Raw genomic sequence first — 17,097 nt, forward strand, 5'->3', positions numbered from 1 at the left:
ATTGACAACTTGATGTCAATGTGTTTTGACTTTATCAAACTCTTATTACTATTGGGATATAAGACGATTAATTTGTTGTCACAATATAGCTTAAGTGGTATTTCAATTTCTTTAACAATTTCCAGTCTAATGACAAAGTTTCTCAACCAAATCCCATGACTAGATGTCTCAACACATGTTATAAATGTTGCAGTCTTGGTAAATGAAGCCATGAGAGTTTTCTTAACACTGCTTTAAGAATTTACACCACTAACCAATAGACAGATATAACCCAAAGTGGATCTCAAACCATCCTTACATATCAAAATCCAAATTGAAATATCCAATGATTTCTCACTAGTCTGACCACTTTATATGTAAGAATATAATCTTTTGTTCTCTTTAAACACCTTATGATCCTTTTAGTTGTTTTTTAATTATCCATTCACGAATTGCTTAAATATTTGCTTAACATTTCAACTATGCATACTATATCCAAACATGAACACATTTAGGCGTACATTAGACTTCCTAAAACTAATGCATAGGAAATTTTTTGCAAATTTCTGAAATTCTAAGTTTCATTTTGGGCTTTAATTGAGACTAAATTTGTCTTACTTAGCAATTGTAATATCCCCTGACTTACATTGTTGCATGTCAAACCTCTTAAGTACATTGTTGATATAGCTCCTTTATGACCATCCTAGAGCACCCCAAGATCAACCACAATGTTTTAGAATTCCTAATATAAAGGAGGCATCTTGTGGTTGAGTGATGACTTCTCTTGGTTCTTCTGTAGGTTTTTGGTGATGAAGGTGCGAGATTTGTGGGTTTTCGCGATTTAGGTTTTACCTTGTGGTAAGGGTTCGTGATTTGGGTTTTTGTTTGTCGATTAAGGCTCGTTTTTTGAGTTTTTGTTTGCAAGTTGATGGTACGAGGAAGAAGATGGTGGTGTGTTATGGTGGTATAGTGGCAGAAAAAGAGAATTGCCGATCGGTGATGCGACGACGATGGAGTCGATGATATTAGGAAAAAGATTAGATGATGTGATAGTCATGTCATTCACTAACGACTTATGTGAACATTGTGTCATTAACTATTTAGATGTTGTCAGAAAAATGAGTAAATTAGAACAAAAATTACACAAATTACCACTTTAAACGTCCGAACAAATAAATGACTATTTTGAATGAAAATATACATCTTAAACCTAAATTCAATTTTGCACATTAAAACTCAAAACCTTAATAAAATCCCAAACTTAATTATAAAATTTTAAGATTAAAATAATAATAATAAATAAATATTGCTTGTGATTCATTAGTTAATTAACCCACCTTATGTACATTTGCAGTTCTATAGTTAGAAAAGAAATAAATTACTTTTTATTTATTAATTAATTAAAGAACTAATAGAGTTTTATTTTTTCTTTCTTTATCCTTTCTTTTGTTTTTTTCCCATTTACGTTCATACCAAAAATGGAAAAGGTAAGATAATACCGAGTAGAATGAAGGTATGTTGGCATCAACGTGGTCCTGGTTGGCACTTTCTTATATCACATCTCACAAACTTATCGGATTGTGCAATATTATATATATTGTGAGTGTGACGCGAGAGCCACAGAGAGAGAAAGAAAAAGATACAGAAGACTGAATAGCAGTAGTTAGCAATAACAGAATGAGCCACCCCAAGGAGGAATCACCGTCGGCGGTGCCTCTGCTTCGAAGCACCGAAAGAGATGACGGGTCCGGGTCATGGTCAGGGTCAAAGGCATCGCTTAGTGGTTCTGTGTTCAATTTATCTACAACGATCATCGGTGCTGGGATCATGGCCTTGCCGGCGGCCATGAAAGTTGTGGGTGTGAGTGTGGGCGTTGGTGCCATCATCTTCCTGGCCTTCCTCACGTTCACCTCTCTCGAGATTCTTCTCAGATTCAGCAGAGCCGCCAAGGCCACCACCTACGCCCACCTCATGGGGGATGCTTTTGGGAGCTCCGGAACCCTGCTCTTTCACGTGGCGGTGCTTCTCAACAACTTTGGGATACTTGTTGTTTACGTCATCATAATTGGTGATGTCTTGTCTGGAACATCTTCCAGTGGAGTCCATCATTTTGGGGTGCTTGAAGGCTGGTTCGGCCAGTGCTTCTGGACAACCCGTACTTTCGTTCTGCTTCTCGCAACTCTCTTCGTATTTGCTCCATTGGCCTTCTTTAAGAGGATAGGTAACTGACCGCAATACACACTCCACATGGTTGAGAATGATTATTTCTGTAAATACTTCCAACAAACAGAAAAAAAAAAAAAAAGTGAAATTATTTAAATATTCAATCATGGTTTATTTTGTCTTGGAAGTAATTAACACTGATGAAGAATTTGATTGTATACAGTTCAATTTTGTAGTTAATGGTTAAATATGGTTCACTAGTGATTAACCTGGTCGTGAGGGGAACACTGTGGGTGGATATTTTCAGTGGGGTATTGATGATTTTCCTTTAGTGTGTGAACTATTTTTGTGCCTGCAGATTCGTTGAGACATAGTTCTGCTTTAGCAGTGGCTCTGGCCATTGTGTTTCTACTCATAACTGCGGGAATCACGTTCTTCAAATTGTTTAATGGCAGCTTAGCCAGTCCCAGGATGCTTCCTAATATTACTGATGTTTCATCCATATGGAATCTCTTTACTGCCGCTCCAGTTCTTGTGACGGCATTTGTTTGTCACTACAATGGTAAGCTGCCATATTGTTTAAAATTTCGTTTTCTGATGTTTCAGTGAAAGTAGAGAGATTAACTAATGACTAAATACTGCTATGTTATGTTTGTAATACTTTCTGCTAAAATACAAGTACATATTTTTATGCCAAATCAGTGAAATAAAAAAACTTTCGTCAATCCGTGAGTCATGGGAACTTATCTGAAGCAGTGTATTCTGTTTATTGTCTTGACTCTTGACTTGGTGTAATACGTGTCTCTTTGCTTTGGAGGATCTTGGTTCCAAAAGAAATAAAAGTTGAGAAATGAAAAGAACAACATTTTACCCCTCTGTAAGGAAAGAAAGATACAATTCACTAACAAATGTTAATGGCAAAGGCAATGATAGTTCCTTTCACTCACTGCTTTGTATTGTTACAATCACAAACCTTCCTATTCAACGGGGTTTCTATTTATTCTGCATGATCGCTCATGCTTGTTGCAATAATTACATTTCTTTAAAATTGGAATAAGATGACAGTTTTTCAATATTTATCATCCAAATATAAATGCTCTGTGATATTGATCCTATACCGACTTTTGGCACAATGTCTGATATGATCTGTAGGGTTTATAGAATAAATTGGCCGGTGGGAAAGAGTTTATGGCTAGGGACAGAGCGATGTGAGGGTCAAGGTGGTGTATAATAAGTTTTTTAGACAGGGAAATCATTCTGAAGGAGCTGGAGGCTCTAGTGTGAGTCTTCCATTTCTGGTGTTCTATCAGCCATCACGATTTTTTATTTATGCTTTCTGTTATGCTCAGATATTTAATACAACAAAGAAGCAGTGTTAAGTACTGGTAGACTATTTTTCACCAAAGTTCTGTCCTGTTCATGCAGTGCATACAATCGAAAATGAATTAGGAGACCCTTCCTTGATGCAACCGGTTATACGTGCATCACTGGTTCTGTGTTCTAGTATTTATATTCTTACAGCATTATTTGGATTTCTCCTATTTGGTGAGTCAACACTTGATGATGTGCTGGCCAACTTTGATACTGATCTGGGTATCCCTTATAGCAGTCTACTCAATGACATTGTTCGTATCAGCTACGCCCTCCACCTCATGCTTGTTTTCCCAGTTATCTTCTTCTCACTGCGCTTCAATTTGGACGATCTCATCTTTCCTTCAGCTAGGTCCTTGGATTTAGATCATCGTAGGTTTGTCTTGATCACCATTGGACTCATCACTTTAATATATGTGGCTGCAAATTTTTTACCTACTATCTGGGATGTCTTTCAATTCACTGGAGCTACTGCCACCGTTTGCCTTGGGTTTATTTTCCCTGCTGCAATTTCTATCAGGTGGATTTTCTTACTTTATCTGAATGTATTGAGCACATCATATTTTCATTATTGTTGATTTAATCTGTGTTCATTTTATCGAAGTGTTTGTTATGTCAATCTTTATGACTTGTGTTGGATCTATTATTTTCAATCAAAATAAATCACTTTTTTCTTCAGCTGAGAACTCAAGCATATAGGTCTCTGAACTTCTATAATTTTTAACTTAACTGGGATATAGAATGACATTAAATTATGGAGATTGTCTTGTTTAAGTATAAGGCTGGATAATAGTGACTGTTTCCTGTAATTTTGTTTATCCATGAAGCAAACTCTAGCAAATGAATGTAACTTTTCACTGACAGAAAACTATTATTATTTAAATTGGTTTTAACTTCAAAGCTACTTAGATCCATTTTCCTAACTGATCTATATATTTTTTTTTTTCATATCAGGGATCCTCATGGGATTTCAACAAAGAAGGACAAGGTTTTATCCATTGTCATGATTTTTCTTGCTGTGTTCTCAAATGTTGTGGCTATATACAGTAATGCTGAATCTTTGTTCAGAAAACGTGTGGATCCTCAGCAATGAGTTATGAGTTGCCTATTTTATCGGTAACCCAACTCACCAAGTTGAACTACACACTCTTAACCATCGAAAATACACCAATCTTTGATAGTTCAGTTGGTCAAATTGAATGTGTGGATTATTTAGAAGTCGGTTTGAAAAATCACTGAACTTTTTCAAGGTTCATAACATTTGAAAAGGTTTTGGAAATACAAGTGGATTTGGAATATTTGATCAAATTGCAAGCAGAAATGGAAGACTATCTCAAATAAGGAATATTTAATAGTACTTTAATATTTTCCATATTTCTCAAAGCACTGTCTCTAAACCAATCTATTATGGCTTCTTTTCCGGGTGTTTTTTTCCAAGTTATTCTTGAATAATAAATACTAATAATAGTATACTCCAGTTGCCTTAAATTTGTCAGAAATCATATTATAAAACCTTCCATTATTGAATCATCTCTGTTTTTAGTGATGATAAGATTTAATTTTATAAATGCTGTCGTGTAGCTTTCCTAACAAATTGTGGAGATTATATTTAGATAATTATAGGCGTACAATCATGCAAGATTTGTAGCCAACAAATCTCCCAATGATTAAATATTGATATTTTGATAATTCTTTTTAATAAGTAATGTATCATTATTTTTTTTAGTCTGTTTGAATTTATGTTTAAAAATATATTTAAGATGTACCAATAACAAACTACCACATGTTTGTTGTCAAAAAATAATTGTTAAAAAAACTTATTTTTTCTGACAAATATTCTCCTTATAAAATGAGTCATTTACATATGTTTCACTGTCATATACGAACTTTAGTTGAAGATGTCACATTGGCTTCTTCTTTTTTTTTAATTAATCTAATTTTCTGATCACATTTATAAATTAATCATCATTATCCTATATCTTAAACAACGATAATTGATAAGAAGATTGTTGCGTACATGTGTGATGATAATTGTCCTCATAACATAACATGCTATGTGTGTTATTTTCTTATTATATAATAAAAGTTAATTATTATATAGTTATCAAAATAAAAAATATTATTAAATTGATTTTCATGAAAAAGTAATTATAAAAATAAATAATATTTATTCTGTATTAACTTTTTATTATTGTGATAACAAAAGCAAAATTATTTTAGATATTAAAATAAAAATTTTATTGAATTTTGTAAAAATGATGTTCATAAAAATAAGAAAAAAAGAATTTTCTTACAGGTACTTTTCTTTAAGTGGTTAATTGAATTTAAAAAGACAGCTAAAAAAAACGTAAAATAATAAAATAAATTATATGAATAAGGGTATAATTGATAATGAAGCAAGATTAAGGAACCTGGTTAGTAAACTATTATCGCCAATACTTTAACTATGCTATTTTAATAATCTATTTTTACTTCTTTAATTTTCCTAAGTGCCATATTATAAAAAAGTTTGTTTAATTTCAAAAATAACAAAATATGAAATTGATTCATTTTCTCATATTATGTAATACTTTCTATGTAAAAAGAATATTTTACTTTTAAATATAATTTTGTCTATTTATTTATCATGACACATTATAGTTTTACACTACAAATAAGAAAGATACAATGATAATTGTTTCAAGTGTGAGATCAAGATAAACTATTTAACATATTGTTTTAAGTTCAAATTTTGTTCGGTAAGAGGAGTCCTTATGTGTATAAATTGCTCAAATTGTACGTACAGAAAGTATTTCAATGTCAAAGTAAAGTAATGAATGTTGTAATTAATGTGTAACCTACTTCTTACCTCAAACATTTATTTATAATTTTTGTCATAGACTTTTGATTAATGTCGACTTAATTGTAGTCCAAAGGTGAATAATCATGCTTTAATCTTGAGTTAATTGGTTTTGGGATGAACAACCCTTACTATCCAAATTTAGTGACTTGTCACCAAGGCGCTTGGTTGATCATTCAGACTCGAGAGTTGTTACTGGCTTAATGATTGACTATTCAAATTGTAGTTGACCGTACTATAACAATTTGAGTTATAGTTGGTCGAACTATTATACGGTACATTAAGCATATGTACGTTGTTTGTAATGCAAAATAACACTTTGTCGTATTAAATAAATGAAATATACATTTAAAATAAGATATTGAATGTTTGACATAATATATATATATATATATATATATATATATATATATATATATATATATGATACATATTAGTTGTATTATTTAAAATAAAGATAACATTTTTCATTGTAAGAATTTAAAAAAACTAAGAAAATTGAACATGTATTTTTAGTGTAAAATGTTGGCAATACGATTGAACAAAAGTATACATTCTACATTGTAACACTATGCAAAATTGCAGACAAAGAAAAGTAAATGTGTAAAATATTATTATTAAAAAATTATGGTGATAAAAGGGGAAATATGGGTAAATTATTAAGATAAAAATGCACTAATCACTTTGAATAATACTCACATGTATATTACTTAGTTCTAATTCATTATTATACTGTATGACTGTCTAATAAATTAAAATCTGGACAATTAATTATCAACTCGGTGACTAATCTTGAGTTCGGATAATCAACCAAATGTTTCAATGATAAGTCACTGAACCTATATGATTATCTAATAAACGGATCAATAATCCATCATTCTGAACGATTTGAATATGACTAAAGTATATCAACTCCAAAATCGATTAACTCAAAATTAAAACATGATTATCATATTGGGCTGTAATTAGACTAACCTTAATCAAAAACCTATCACAAAATTTATAAATAAAGATTTGAGATAACAAGAAAGATTACACATTAATTATAATACTTATCGATTTTTGTCTAAATTAATCTAACTTTAACATTAAAATACCTTTTAAAAGTACTATCCAAATAGTTTGGACAAACAAAAATTCCTTTTACCAAACAAAATTTAGACTTAGAACGATATGTCGAAAACCAATAATTGACCTTGACCTACACTTGAAACACTTAGTATATTTTCATCATTAAGTTATGTGATAGTTTTTTAGTTATGTTCGGTTACTTCTCTTTTAAATTATTCTAATTTCAAATTATTAGAAAAATATAGAAAGACTAAATAGATTCCAATGAATGAATAAAAGTGTTTGAAATTTGTGAAATATAGATGGAATGGTGAAATTTCAAGGACAATGATATTTTAACACCATTTTTTGATACTATTTTGACACTGCACACGTGTCAAGATGTGATTGGACGATTTCAAATTAAAAAAGTTGAAGCAAGAGTATATTTGAAAGAGAAAAATCAAAGTTTGTTTTTTAATTTGAAATCGCCCAATCACATTTTTACACATGTGCAGTGTCAAAATGGTGTCAAAAAATGGTGTTAAAATTTTATTTTCCAAATTTCAATTGTCTACTCCAACTATACATATATTTCTCCCGCAGAAGTGTTTTATCTTAAATACTTTTGGTGTTCTTCTAGTGAAAAAAAGTTACCATTTATCATCAGTTGCTTGAAACATGGCTATTGCTGAACATTCTATGACAAAGAGATAGAATGGAAAGTATATGGTTGATTTAAATTATTAATAATATTGCTGATGAAGGCAGTTCATAGATTAATCTTGTGTAAAATCAGATTAAAATTTTATTTACCTAATTAAGTTTTCGATTTCTATGTACTGCAGCAGTGATTATTATAATCACTCTAAAATGATTTAACTTCATCTATATTAATAATATAATATGTGTAAAATATTTTTTTTTACAATTTTCCAATGTCCTATTGGAAGATATTTTAGAATCACCTCAAGAGGAAAACAATTTCATCACCTTTTATGCTGTCATTTTTCTGTAATTGCTTTATACTACACCTAGTAAATAACACATATTAAATATATATTTTTGAAGAACTATACAGAAAAAAGGAAGAAAGAACATAGTTAAGCTGAAAATAAATTATAAACACATAAATAAAGTATAATTATATTTCTAGAAAAAATATAATATTGAAAGTAAATTATTGAATAAATAATAAGAATAACATGTGCAATTAATCTGTGTTAATATATTGCTTATTTAAACTATAGATCTAAAATAACATAATTAATGTTCTTTTAATGTTAACAAGCTAATTAAAATTTAGTTTGTATAATTTGATCTTCTTAAAATAAGTTATTTTAAAATAATTTGTAAGCTAAATGTTTTTAAAATAATTTATTTTAGAAACTTCTATAACTTTCCAAAGTGCTTTAACTTTAACTAGTTTCTAGCTTATATAACTGAAGTCATTATCTTTATGTTATTTACTTTTATTAATTACTTCACCAAACACTTATAATTATCAACTAAAAATATCTTATCATTTACAAATTAATTTACCAACTAGTTTTATCAAATAGAACACTTGTTATAACATATTATTAACCTTAACTTCAACAAAGAAAATTCAAAATAACTAAGATTCTTTTATATATTATACTACATCGTACTTAGTCTTGTGAAAAAAATTGTTTTGGCCAATAAAAAATGACATTATTTACAAAAAAATGTAAATAACACGTTATATTACGAATTTGAAAATAATAATTTCTTTTATATATTCTTTTCATTTTAAAAATAAATAATTTGTTGTTTATTTTAATGAATAAAGTTGACCTGTTTTAAATACATAATTATTTATTTTAAATTTAACTCAGCTGATCCACAATTAGAAACAAAAGAAATTATACTTTAATATTTATTGCTTGTTTTATTTTATCAATATCCATCTTTCTAGATTTATCAATATTTACAAATTCATAGTTTCCGAGTCGAGTCGGGTCGGGTCGGGTCGAACTAACTGACTTGATCCGGGTTTGTCAGGACGGACACTATCGCTCTTCTTCCTCGTCTTTACGCGAAGAACTCTTGCTCTCGTCTCTTTCTGACTCTCCTTCTCGATTCATCTTTGCTGCAACGTTGGTGTTCATTTGTTTTGTTGATTATGATTTGTTAGTGTTCGAGTTAAGGTGCTGTGTGTTAATGTGAATCTGCAATTCGAATCAGGTGAGCTTTTTGTTTAACAATGGCTGCGGAAGACAAGTGGTGCGTGGTGACCGGAGGGAGGGGTTTTGCCGCTCGGCATCTGGTGGAAATGTTAATCCGGCAAAACGAATATTGCGTTCGCATCGCCGATTTGGAAGACAGCATTGTTCTCGAGCCCCCCGAACAGTTGGGGCTTCTCGGCCAGGCCTTGAGCTCCGGCCGGGCCCAATACGTCTCCCTCGATCTTCGCAACAAGGCCCAAGTCCTTAAAGGTGATAAACCTCTTCTTTTCTCTCTCAATTGTTGCAACATTTGCACTCGCTGATGTTGGTTTTATGAGTAGTGCAGCATTAGAAGGAGTTGAGGTTGTGTTCCACATGGCTGCTCCAAACTCTTCCATTAACAACTACCAACTTCATTATTCCGTCAATGTGCAAGGTGAACCTCACTCTTCTGTGTATTTGCTTGTTTGAAGTTTGAAGTTTGAAGTTTGAATCTGACTGAGATTTTTCCTATGTAAGGGACAAAGAATGTCATCGATGCTTGCGTGGAGCAGAGGGTGAAGCGACTCATTTACACCAGCTCTCCCAGCGTTGTTTTCGATGGCGTTCATGGAATTCATAATGCTGACGAAACAATGCCTTATACACCTTCGGTATACACTTTAGCAACTCTTCTTTCACTGAATTCACAAATTACTATACGTGAACTTGAGAAAGATAGATAATATATAGTGTGAGCACTGGGGCTATATGTTTGTTATAAGACTAGCTTGGGGTGGTCCTAAGCGGAATTCTATTTGTTTGTTTCAGCCTAATGACCATTACTCAGCTACGAAAGCCGAGGGTGAGACGTTGGTTATTAAAGCTAATGGGACTAATGGGCTCCTAACGTGTTGTATACGCCCTAGTAGCATTTTTGGGCCCGGTGATAGACTGTTGGTGCCTACACTTGTTGATACTGCCAGAAAAGGGAAATCCAAGGTAGATGTTGTTTTTCCTTCTAATGGTATAGATTTTAGTGCCTTTATATTTAGCATCTTTTCTAAGGTAGGAAATGTCTCTATTACATATGCACATGACCAAAGGAAACTTCTATTCTATTAGGTATGCTTTATGATACGTCATTTGCCTTACGGTTGAGTCCAATGAAATAATTTAACCTTTAGTTTGACTGGTTTTTTTGAGCCTGTTGCTGATTTTAGTGTGTAACCAATTGGGCTGACGCTCATGGTTATTGTTTCTTGTGCATATTTGGAGTCTTAGTAAATATTTGGTACTTTTTGCTAATTACTAATTGAGTACTAATGGAAATGTAATCTTGAATTTTTTTTATTAGCCTTAGGAACATCTTGAAGAATTAGAGGCTAACCCAGATTGAATGAAATCGGACTCAGACTGCTAACTAAAACACTTTTCTATATAGCTTTGGGAGGAATATGTACACAAATGGTTGCAAAGCAATTAACTACTTATTAGCAGAAACTGCTTTCAGTCTTTCTTTGGTTCTCTCATTTATATTTCTCTTTTGAGCAGTTCCTTATTGGCGATGGAAATAATGTTTATGATTTCACATATGTCGGAAATGTGGCTCATGCCCATATATGTGCTGAACGAGCTTTGGCTTCAGAGGAGCCAGTTTCGGAGAAAGCTGCTGGAGAGGTACCACTGAGATTCTGTTATTACTTTTATTTGTGTTTGTAAATGAAAATTAAATAGTAGACTTCCAGAGATGATGATGATTTGTTTGAAGGTTTAGGGTAGAGTCTCTTCATTTTGGAAAAAGAGGAAACATGAAAGAATGCTTGAGAAAGATTTGCCAGTGACCTTTGTTAAATTAAGAATGAATTATTGCATTTGCATTCTCATACTAAAGAGGTGGGAAAAATGATTGATTTGCAAGTTAGGAAACTTAGCAATTACTGTAGTATTTTCTTGCTAACGGATATTCGTTTTGTAGGTATATTTCATAACAAATATGGAGCCTATGAAATTTTGGGAGTTCGTGTCAGTGGTATTGGATGGTCTTGGATATGAAAGGTAGTTTATTACATACCGTCACCTTAAGTTAATTCGTTCCCTTGTTATGTAACCTCGTTTTCTTTTTTCTTTTTTATTTGAGATTCTCCCATAATGTAAAACCAAGGATTCAGGACACCAATATGTCATGCAATTTTTAAAGTTTTCTTCTTACTAATAATCTATAAAAATAGCAATTTGAATCTCAGAAAATGAGTATTCATAATCTTAGAGTGACCGGTGGTCAAATCGTAATCAAACACCAAGGCTAACTATAGATATGGGAAATTTACCTATATTTAAAATTCGAATAGCATAAACTATCTTGGACTGTAGACCACTAGGGTTGGTGCAGTGCTGGCGAACTCGGGTGGCATGCATGGAATCATAGGTTCTAACCCTAATGCAACTATTGTGTTAAAAAAAAGACATGTATTTACTCTGCGTCTCGCTTGCTCTATTCATTGTAAAAAGGAACGTCATGGCAGTTTCAATTGTCATATTATGAATAAAATTCTTATGTGATTATACTCAGTTAACACTTATACATTGATAGCAATGAACACAGAGAAGGTGAAAAGATAAAAGAAATTATTGTATTATTGCTCATTCTGCCTAAACAAAACAGAGGAGAAGAATCCCTCACCACACGAGATATCCTGACCTCATTCCCAATTACCTCAAATGCCAGCCTCCTCCACACGTGCTCCCCCCTCCCCTCTATGTTCTCCCTTTCTCTCTCTTCAAAACAGAGAAAGAAATCTTTCTATTATGATCCCAATCATTGGGTGTGTGCAGGTGGACCCCACAAAATGGGTTTCCAGTTCTTCCTTTCATACACCTTACTGAACTTCCCTCTTTTCCCTTTTTCCTTTAGAATTATATTTGTATCATACATCCTTTTTCTTTGTTTTTTTTTTCATAGTATGAAAGATGCAAACTTTGGTTGTCCTTTATCATCAGTAGCTCAAGTTGCTGCCAATTTGGGATGTTGGATTATGGGATTTTCTGTCTTGCTGTCCTGACCAGTGGCTATTATTTTTAATCTATTTTATTCATATGGATGACTTCCTTATGTGAATTAGAATATTGGACTCTATTATTAATCAATCATTCCTAAGTTTTGAAATTTCTTGCATTTATATTTGAAATAAATAATATAATTATGCCTTTTCATTCAGAAAAACAAACATAAACATTGTTGAGGCATTACCAGTGCTATTTTCTTGCTATCCGAGGCATGTTATCTTTTGCAGGCCAAGAATAAAGATACCTGCTGCTGTTATCTTGCCCATTGCGCATTTGGTGGAATGGATATATAGGCTGCTTGGCCCATATGGGATGCAGGTTCCTCAGTTAACCCCTTCAAGGATTAGACTCGTGACCTGCAGCAGAACTTTCGATTGCTCAAAAGCAAAGGATCGCCTTGCCTATGCCCCCATCGTAACAATGCAGGTCTCTGATATTTATGAAAAGTAATAATATATTATAACTCAAGGTTATCAAATTCGAGACTTTATATAATCTCGTGAGAGTCAAGTAAACTCGACTCGTAAACTCTTTTTACGAGTTTACTTCAGATGAAAAAAATTATATAAATAATATCTTAATTCAAATAAGTCTACAAAATTATATAACTTTAAATAAATAAAATTTATAGTTGTATTGTTCATAAAAATAAATATTTTAAAACATAAATACTTGAATTATTGTCATTAATTTTGATGCATTTCATTAAATATATAACTTTCAAGGTCGCAGAATCGTTCCAAACTCGCGATTCTTCACGATCCTATTGATTTTAGATTCTATCGAGTTTACACAGAAAACGAGTTTACTTTCAAGTTAACTTGAAAGCCATGTTTGAGAATGTAAACTCGAGTTTACGAGTTAACTCGAAAGTTTGATAACCATGTTATAACCTCTATTATTGACATTCATCTTTTTCATGCTTCTAAATAGAAAAACATGATCCATGCCCCCAAAATCAATGATAATACCAAATTAGGATCATATAATATATTATGAAAACAAGTATGAGACGGTTTCCTTAAATGAATGATGTTTCAGTGCAATATAGTGTACGAGTACATCTATTGCTATGAATATATACATAATCATACTTGCCTGGGTGCTTCTCCCATACTAATGATGTAGTAATTTTTCTTGCAGGAGGGCCTGCTGAGGACAATTGAATCATATGCACACTTGAAGGCAGAAAATCAACCTAAAACTAAAAGAGAAGGTCCCTCAAAAGCTTCCAAATATCTTGGAAATGGAAGAGGTGTGAATAATCAATTATATGTATCTAACTTCTTTGTTGGACAATCTGGCCTTGCTTGTAAAGGAGAATTCATCTGTTAATATAACCAATTGCTATATATAATAGAAACACGGTGGCTGGCTGCTCTTCCGTTACTGTATCACATGGTTGATTGATTTTGATTATCTAATGAATCTTATTAGATTGTGATCAAGAGCATTTTCATAGACATTAAATACATAGCACTTATTTTCCACAGGTAAATTGTAATAGATGGAGTAGGAAGTTGTAGTTTATGCTCACAATCACATCATCGTGTACTGCGAATTATCCATATGTTTTAACCTTGATGGTTTTTTTTTTTTTTTTTAATTTGTTATAAAGCATGTGTGTGTTTGATGTGCTAGTTCTAAGAAGCCTGAAACATCAATTGAACTCAAAAGTTCAAATTTTGGTGTTAATATTTCTTACTTTATTATTAAAAAATTGACTTATTGTTATCTATTTGTGATCAGTGCTATCAGATCTCTTCTACTTACTATGCAAACACTACAGTGTAACCAATTTACGCTTGGAGTCATTTTACACTTTACATTTATTTATCTAAAAGTTTTGATTGAATTGCTAATTTGCAGTGGCTGACACATTGCTTTGGAAGGATAAAAAGCGAACTCTCATCACATTGTTTGTCTTGATTGCTATATACTTCAACTTCATTGCATCTGAAAATACCATCATTAGTGCTCTGACAAAAGTTCTATTGTTCACATCGATCTTTTTATTCATTCATGGCATTCTACCTGCAAAAATGTAAGTACACTATGTACTGTTGGATATTGCAGTTGTCAATTTAACATTGTATGCTACTATTAACTTGTACAATGATGTATTATTATTATGATAACTATTAAGTTAATCCAGTTGTTAGAAACGCATTGAAGTTTTGAATGTGAGAATAAACTTGTGCAGGTTGGGGTATACTGTTGAGAAAATGCCCAAATCATGGTTTCATTTGTCAGAAGATAGATCACATAAATTTGCTCTCTCAGTGGCCTCGTCATGGAATATTGCTGTGAATGTTTTGAAGTCCCTTGCAGAAGGGAATGATTGGGTATTGTTATTAAAGGTATCTCTGCACTGCATTGCCTATATTTTCCTTGCCATTGCTTGCTATTGTGATTATGATGTATAGGATGCATTAATTATAAAAATCCTATCCCTTTAATATACTATTATCATTAATATAATAAAATATGCAATATCAATAATAAAAATATCATTTTCCTTGATTTAATTTATTTTTAAACTAAAAAATAGTCATGCGGTATCTCAGTAAACTTGTCAGTGAATTTGTGAAACTCTATAGGTGAAACCCATATTTTGGGAACCTTCATGTTGAAATTTCCATGTAAAATTTTGCATATAATGAAGTTTTCTGTTTACAAATGCAAAAATTTACAGAGTATAATTTTTTCAAGTATCAGAAGTGCTGAAACGTCTTTCCTTTTATGATCAATAGGTTGTTCTCTATCTGTTCATTCTTAGCTTCCTTGGAGCCTTTTCACTTCAGAACTTGTATACTATAGGTTCTCTCCCTCTCTCTTACTCTTTCGTGCGTGCACACACACTTGCACATATGCATGTGGGAACATGACTTTGTCTGTGCCGAAAATATGCTATATGCTATTATGCTTGCCTGTATTTAATTAAATCTATTTCTGCTACCAGTAAAATTGTGACTGGAGGTCTATATATATTGAATTCACAATTTGTGAAATTGATGAATTTCGAATCATGTTTGTTTACTTTCTAATGAGAAAAATCATTTGCAATCAGCATTCATATGTCTGCACCCGTGTTCACTTATGGATACCTCATTGAATAATTTGACTTATTATTCCTGAGGTTGACAAGTTACATGTTGCACCTCACTTATTTTCTATTGATGTGTCTTGTTTAAATTATTTTCTATTGATGTGTCTTGTTTAAATCCAGAGCCCTGAAGAGACTAATACAAGTTTTGCTTTTTCTTTTTTCTTATTTTTAGTTGGTGAATTATACTAATTTTTTTCTTGTGGTGGTTACAGGAGTTACATTTGCATTTATAGCTTTCTACGTATACCAACAGAAGGAGGCAGACATAGATGACATATTTATAAAAACACATTCTTTTAGTTGCAAATTGAAATCTGATCTCACCAAAAAGTTTCTTTCTTCAAAGAAGATTGATTGATAGGCTTTTTTCTTAGATAGTTGCGCGTTAAATATTCTATTGAGTTCCATGTATGACTGTACTATAATTATAATTTAATTTGATATTCGACCAACTTGCGAAATTTGTTGCTACTTGGAAAACTCTTACTTTGACGTGTTTGTTGATGTAACTGATAGAATTTCAAAATTGCAGCTGTATTATTTTCTTGTTTTCGGAATTGGACTCGTCTAAAGTAGGGGAGCACCTCAACTCACAGAAGTTCCTCATCAGAGGTCATTGAAAAATAAATTATTGGTAATTGTAATAAATTATATACAAAAAACAAATTGCTAATTTAGTTATAATATTAATTATTCGATTTTAGTTAATGATTATTGTTGTATTTTGTTCTTTAAGTGCAACTCCTTCATATCAGAGGAATCAAATTCTATTATTTCTATTACAATATTTTGTTTTAAAATTATTAGCTAAAAGTATTATAAATTTGTTAATCCTATTCATTCAGTGCAATGTACACATTAGACATTGTTGTTATGTATGTGGAGAACAATGTCTCTGAGTATAATTTGAACACTTCTCAACATCAAAGATCAGATGAAGGATGATGTGCATGTTCATTTGGATTTTATGGAAATAAATATATTAATGGTTTCCAGCATTGGTATACTACGTCAAAAAAAAAAAAAAAACATTTCTACCAATGTCTTAAAAGTGTCAAAATACTATGAAGAATACTCTTTAAATATTATTTTTATAATAATTATAACACTAGTACTTAAATTTATTCAAATATAAAACAAATAACAATTGTTAATTGTTTTATCTGAATTGTAAAAAGAAAGTGCAATAATTAACAAATAAGTCAATTTCAACGCAACAATTAACTTCAAAATAAAACATTTTTTTATTTTAGAAAGAGTTTAATTTTTCACAAATAAAAATATACTAGTAAAACTTGTATACTTTTAGTTTTTTTATTGTGTTCAAATGCTTATTAAACTAATTAATTAAT

At 31.6% G+C, this 17,097-nt stretch overlaps 2 protein-coding genes across 4 annotated transcripts; both read left to right on the forward strand.

Moving 5' to 3' along the window:
* The first annotated feature begins 1,572 nt into the window (after window positions 1–1,572).
* On the forward strand, window positions 1,573–4,883 carry LOC106756767 (amino acid transporter AVT6A). The gene is made up of 4 exons (XM_014639336.2): window positions 1,573–2,200; window positions 2,501–2,704; window positions 3,568–4,033; window positions 4,468–4,883. The coding sequence occupies exons 1-4, from the start codon at window positions 1,657–1,659 to the stop codon at window positions 4,604–4,606; spliced, it is 1,353 nt and encodes a 450-aa protein (XP_014494822.1). The 5' UTR covers window positions 1,573–1,656; the 3' UTR covers window positions 4,607–4,883.
* A 4,502-nt stretch (window positions 4,884–9,385) lies between these two features.
* Window positions 9,386–16,481, forward strand: LOC106756699 (3beta-hydroxysteroid-dehydrogenase/decarboxylase-like). Of its 3 annotated transcripts, none has more exons than XM_022779490.1 (13): window positions 9,386–9,522; window positions 9,611–9,861; window positions 9,938–10,027; window positions 10,111–10,244; window positions 10,402–10,572; window positions 11,125–11,250; window positions 11,549–11,628; window positions 12,864–13,062; window positions 13,780–13,891; window positions 14,506–14,680; window positions 14,840–14,996; window positions 15,390–15,456; window positions 16,278–16,481. In XM_022779490.1, exons 2-13 carry the CDS (start codon window positions 9,630–9,632, stop codon window positions 16,319–16,321), a joined length of 1,587 nt encoding a protein of 528 aa, XP_022635211.1. In that variant the 5' UTR covers window positions 9,386–9,522; window positions 9,611–9,629; the 3' UTR covers window positions 16,322–16,481. The 3 variants fall into 3 exon arrangements, with proteins under 3 accessions (XP_022635211.1, XP_014494720.1, XP_022635212.1); XM_014639234.2 differs by lacking the exon at window positions 16,278–16,481 and adding an exon at window positions 15,958–16,216; XM_022779491.1 differs by lacking the exons at window positions 15,390–15,456; window positions 16,278–16,481 and adding an exon at window positions 15,958–16,110.
* Window positions 16,482–17,097: the final 616 nt, after the last annotated feature.

Source organism: Vigna radiata, chromosome 3 (assembly GCF_000741045.1).
Source record: "Vigna radiata var. radiata cultivar VC1973A chromosome 3, Vradiata_ver6, whole genome shotgun sequence".
Lineage (NCBI taxonomy): Eukaryota > Viridiplantae > Streptophyta > Magnoliopsida > Fabales > Fabaceae > Vigna > Vigna radiata.

Coding starts and splice junctions, on each gene's coding strand:
- LOC106756767 (XM_014639336.2), top strand. CDS start 1,657: ATGAGCCACCCCAAGGAGGAATCACCGTCGGCGGTGCCTCTGCTTCGA. Junction 2,705..3,567: donor ATTTGTTTGTCACTACAATG/GTAAGCTGCCAT, acceptor CTGTTCATGCAG/TGCATACAATCGAAAATGAA. Junction 4,034..4,467: donor CCTGCTGCAATTTCTATCAG/GTGGATTTTCTT, acceptor TTTTCATATCAG/GGATCCTCATGGGATTTCAA.
- LOC106756699 (XM_014639234.2), top strand. CDS start 9,630: ATGGCTGCGGAAGACAAGTGGTGCGTGGTGACCGGAGGGAGGGGTTTT. Junction 11,629..12,863: donor GATGGTCTTGGATATGAAAG/GTAGTTTATTAC, acceptor TATCTTTTGCAG/GCCAAGAATAAAGATACCTG. Junction 13,063..13,779: donor CCCCCATCGTAACAATGCAG/GTCTCTGATATT, acceptor TTTTTCTTGCAG/GAGGGCCTGCTGAGGACAAT.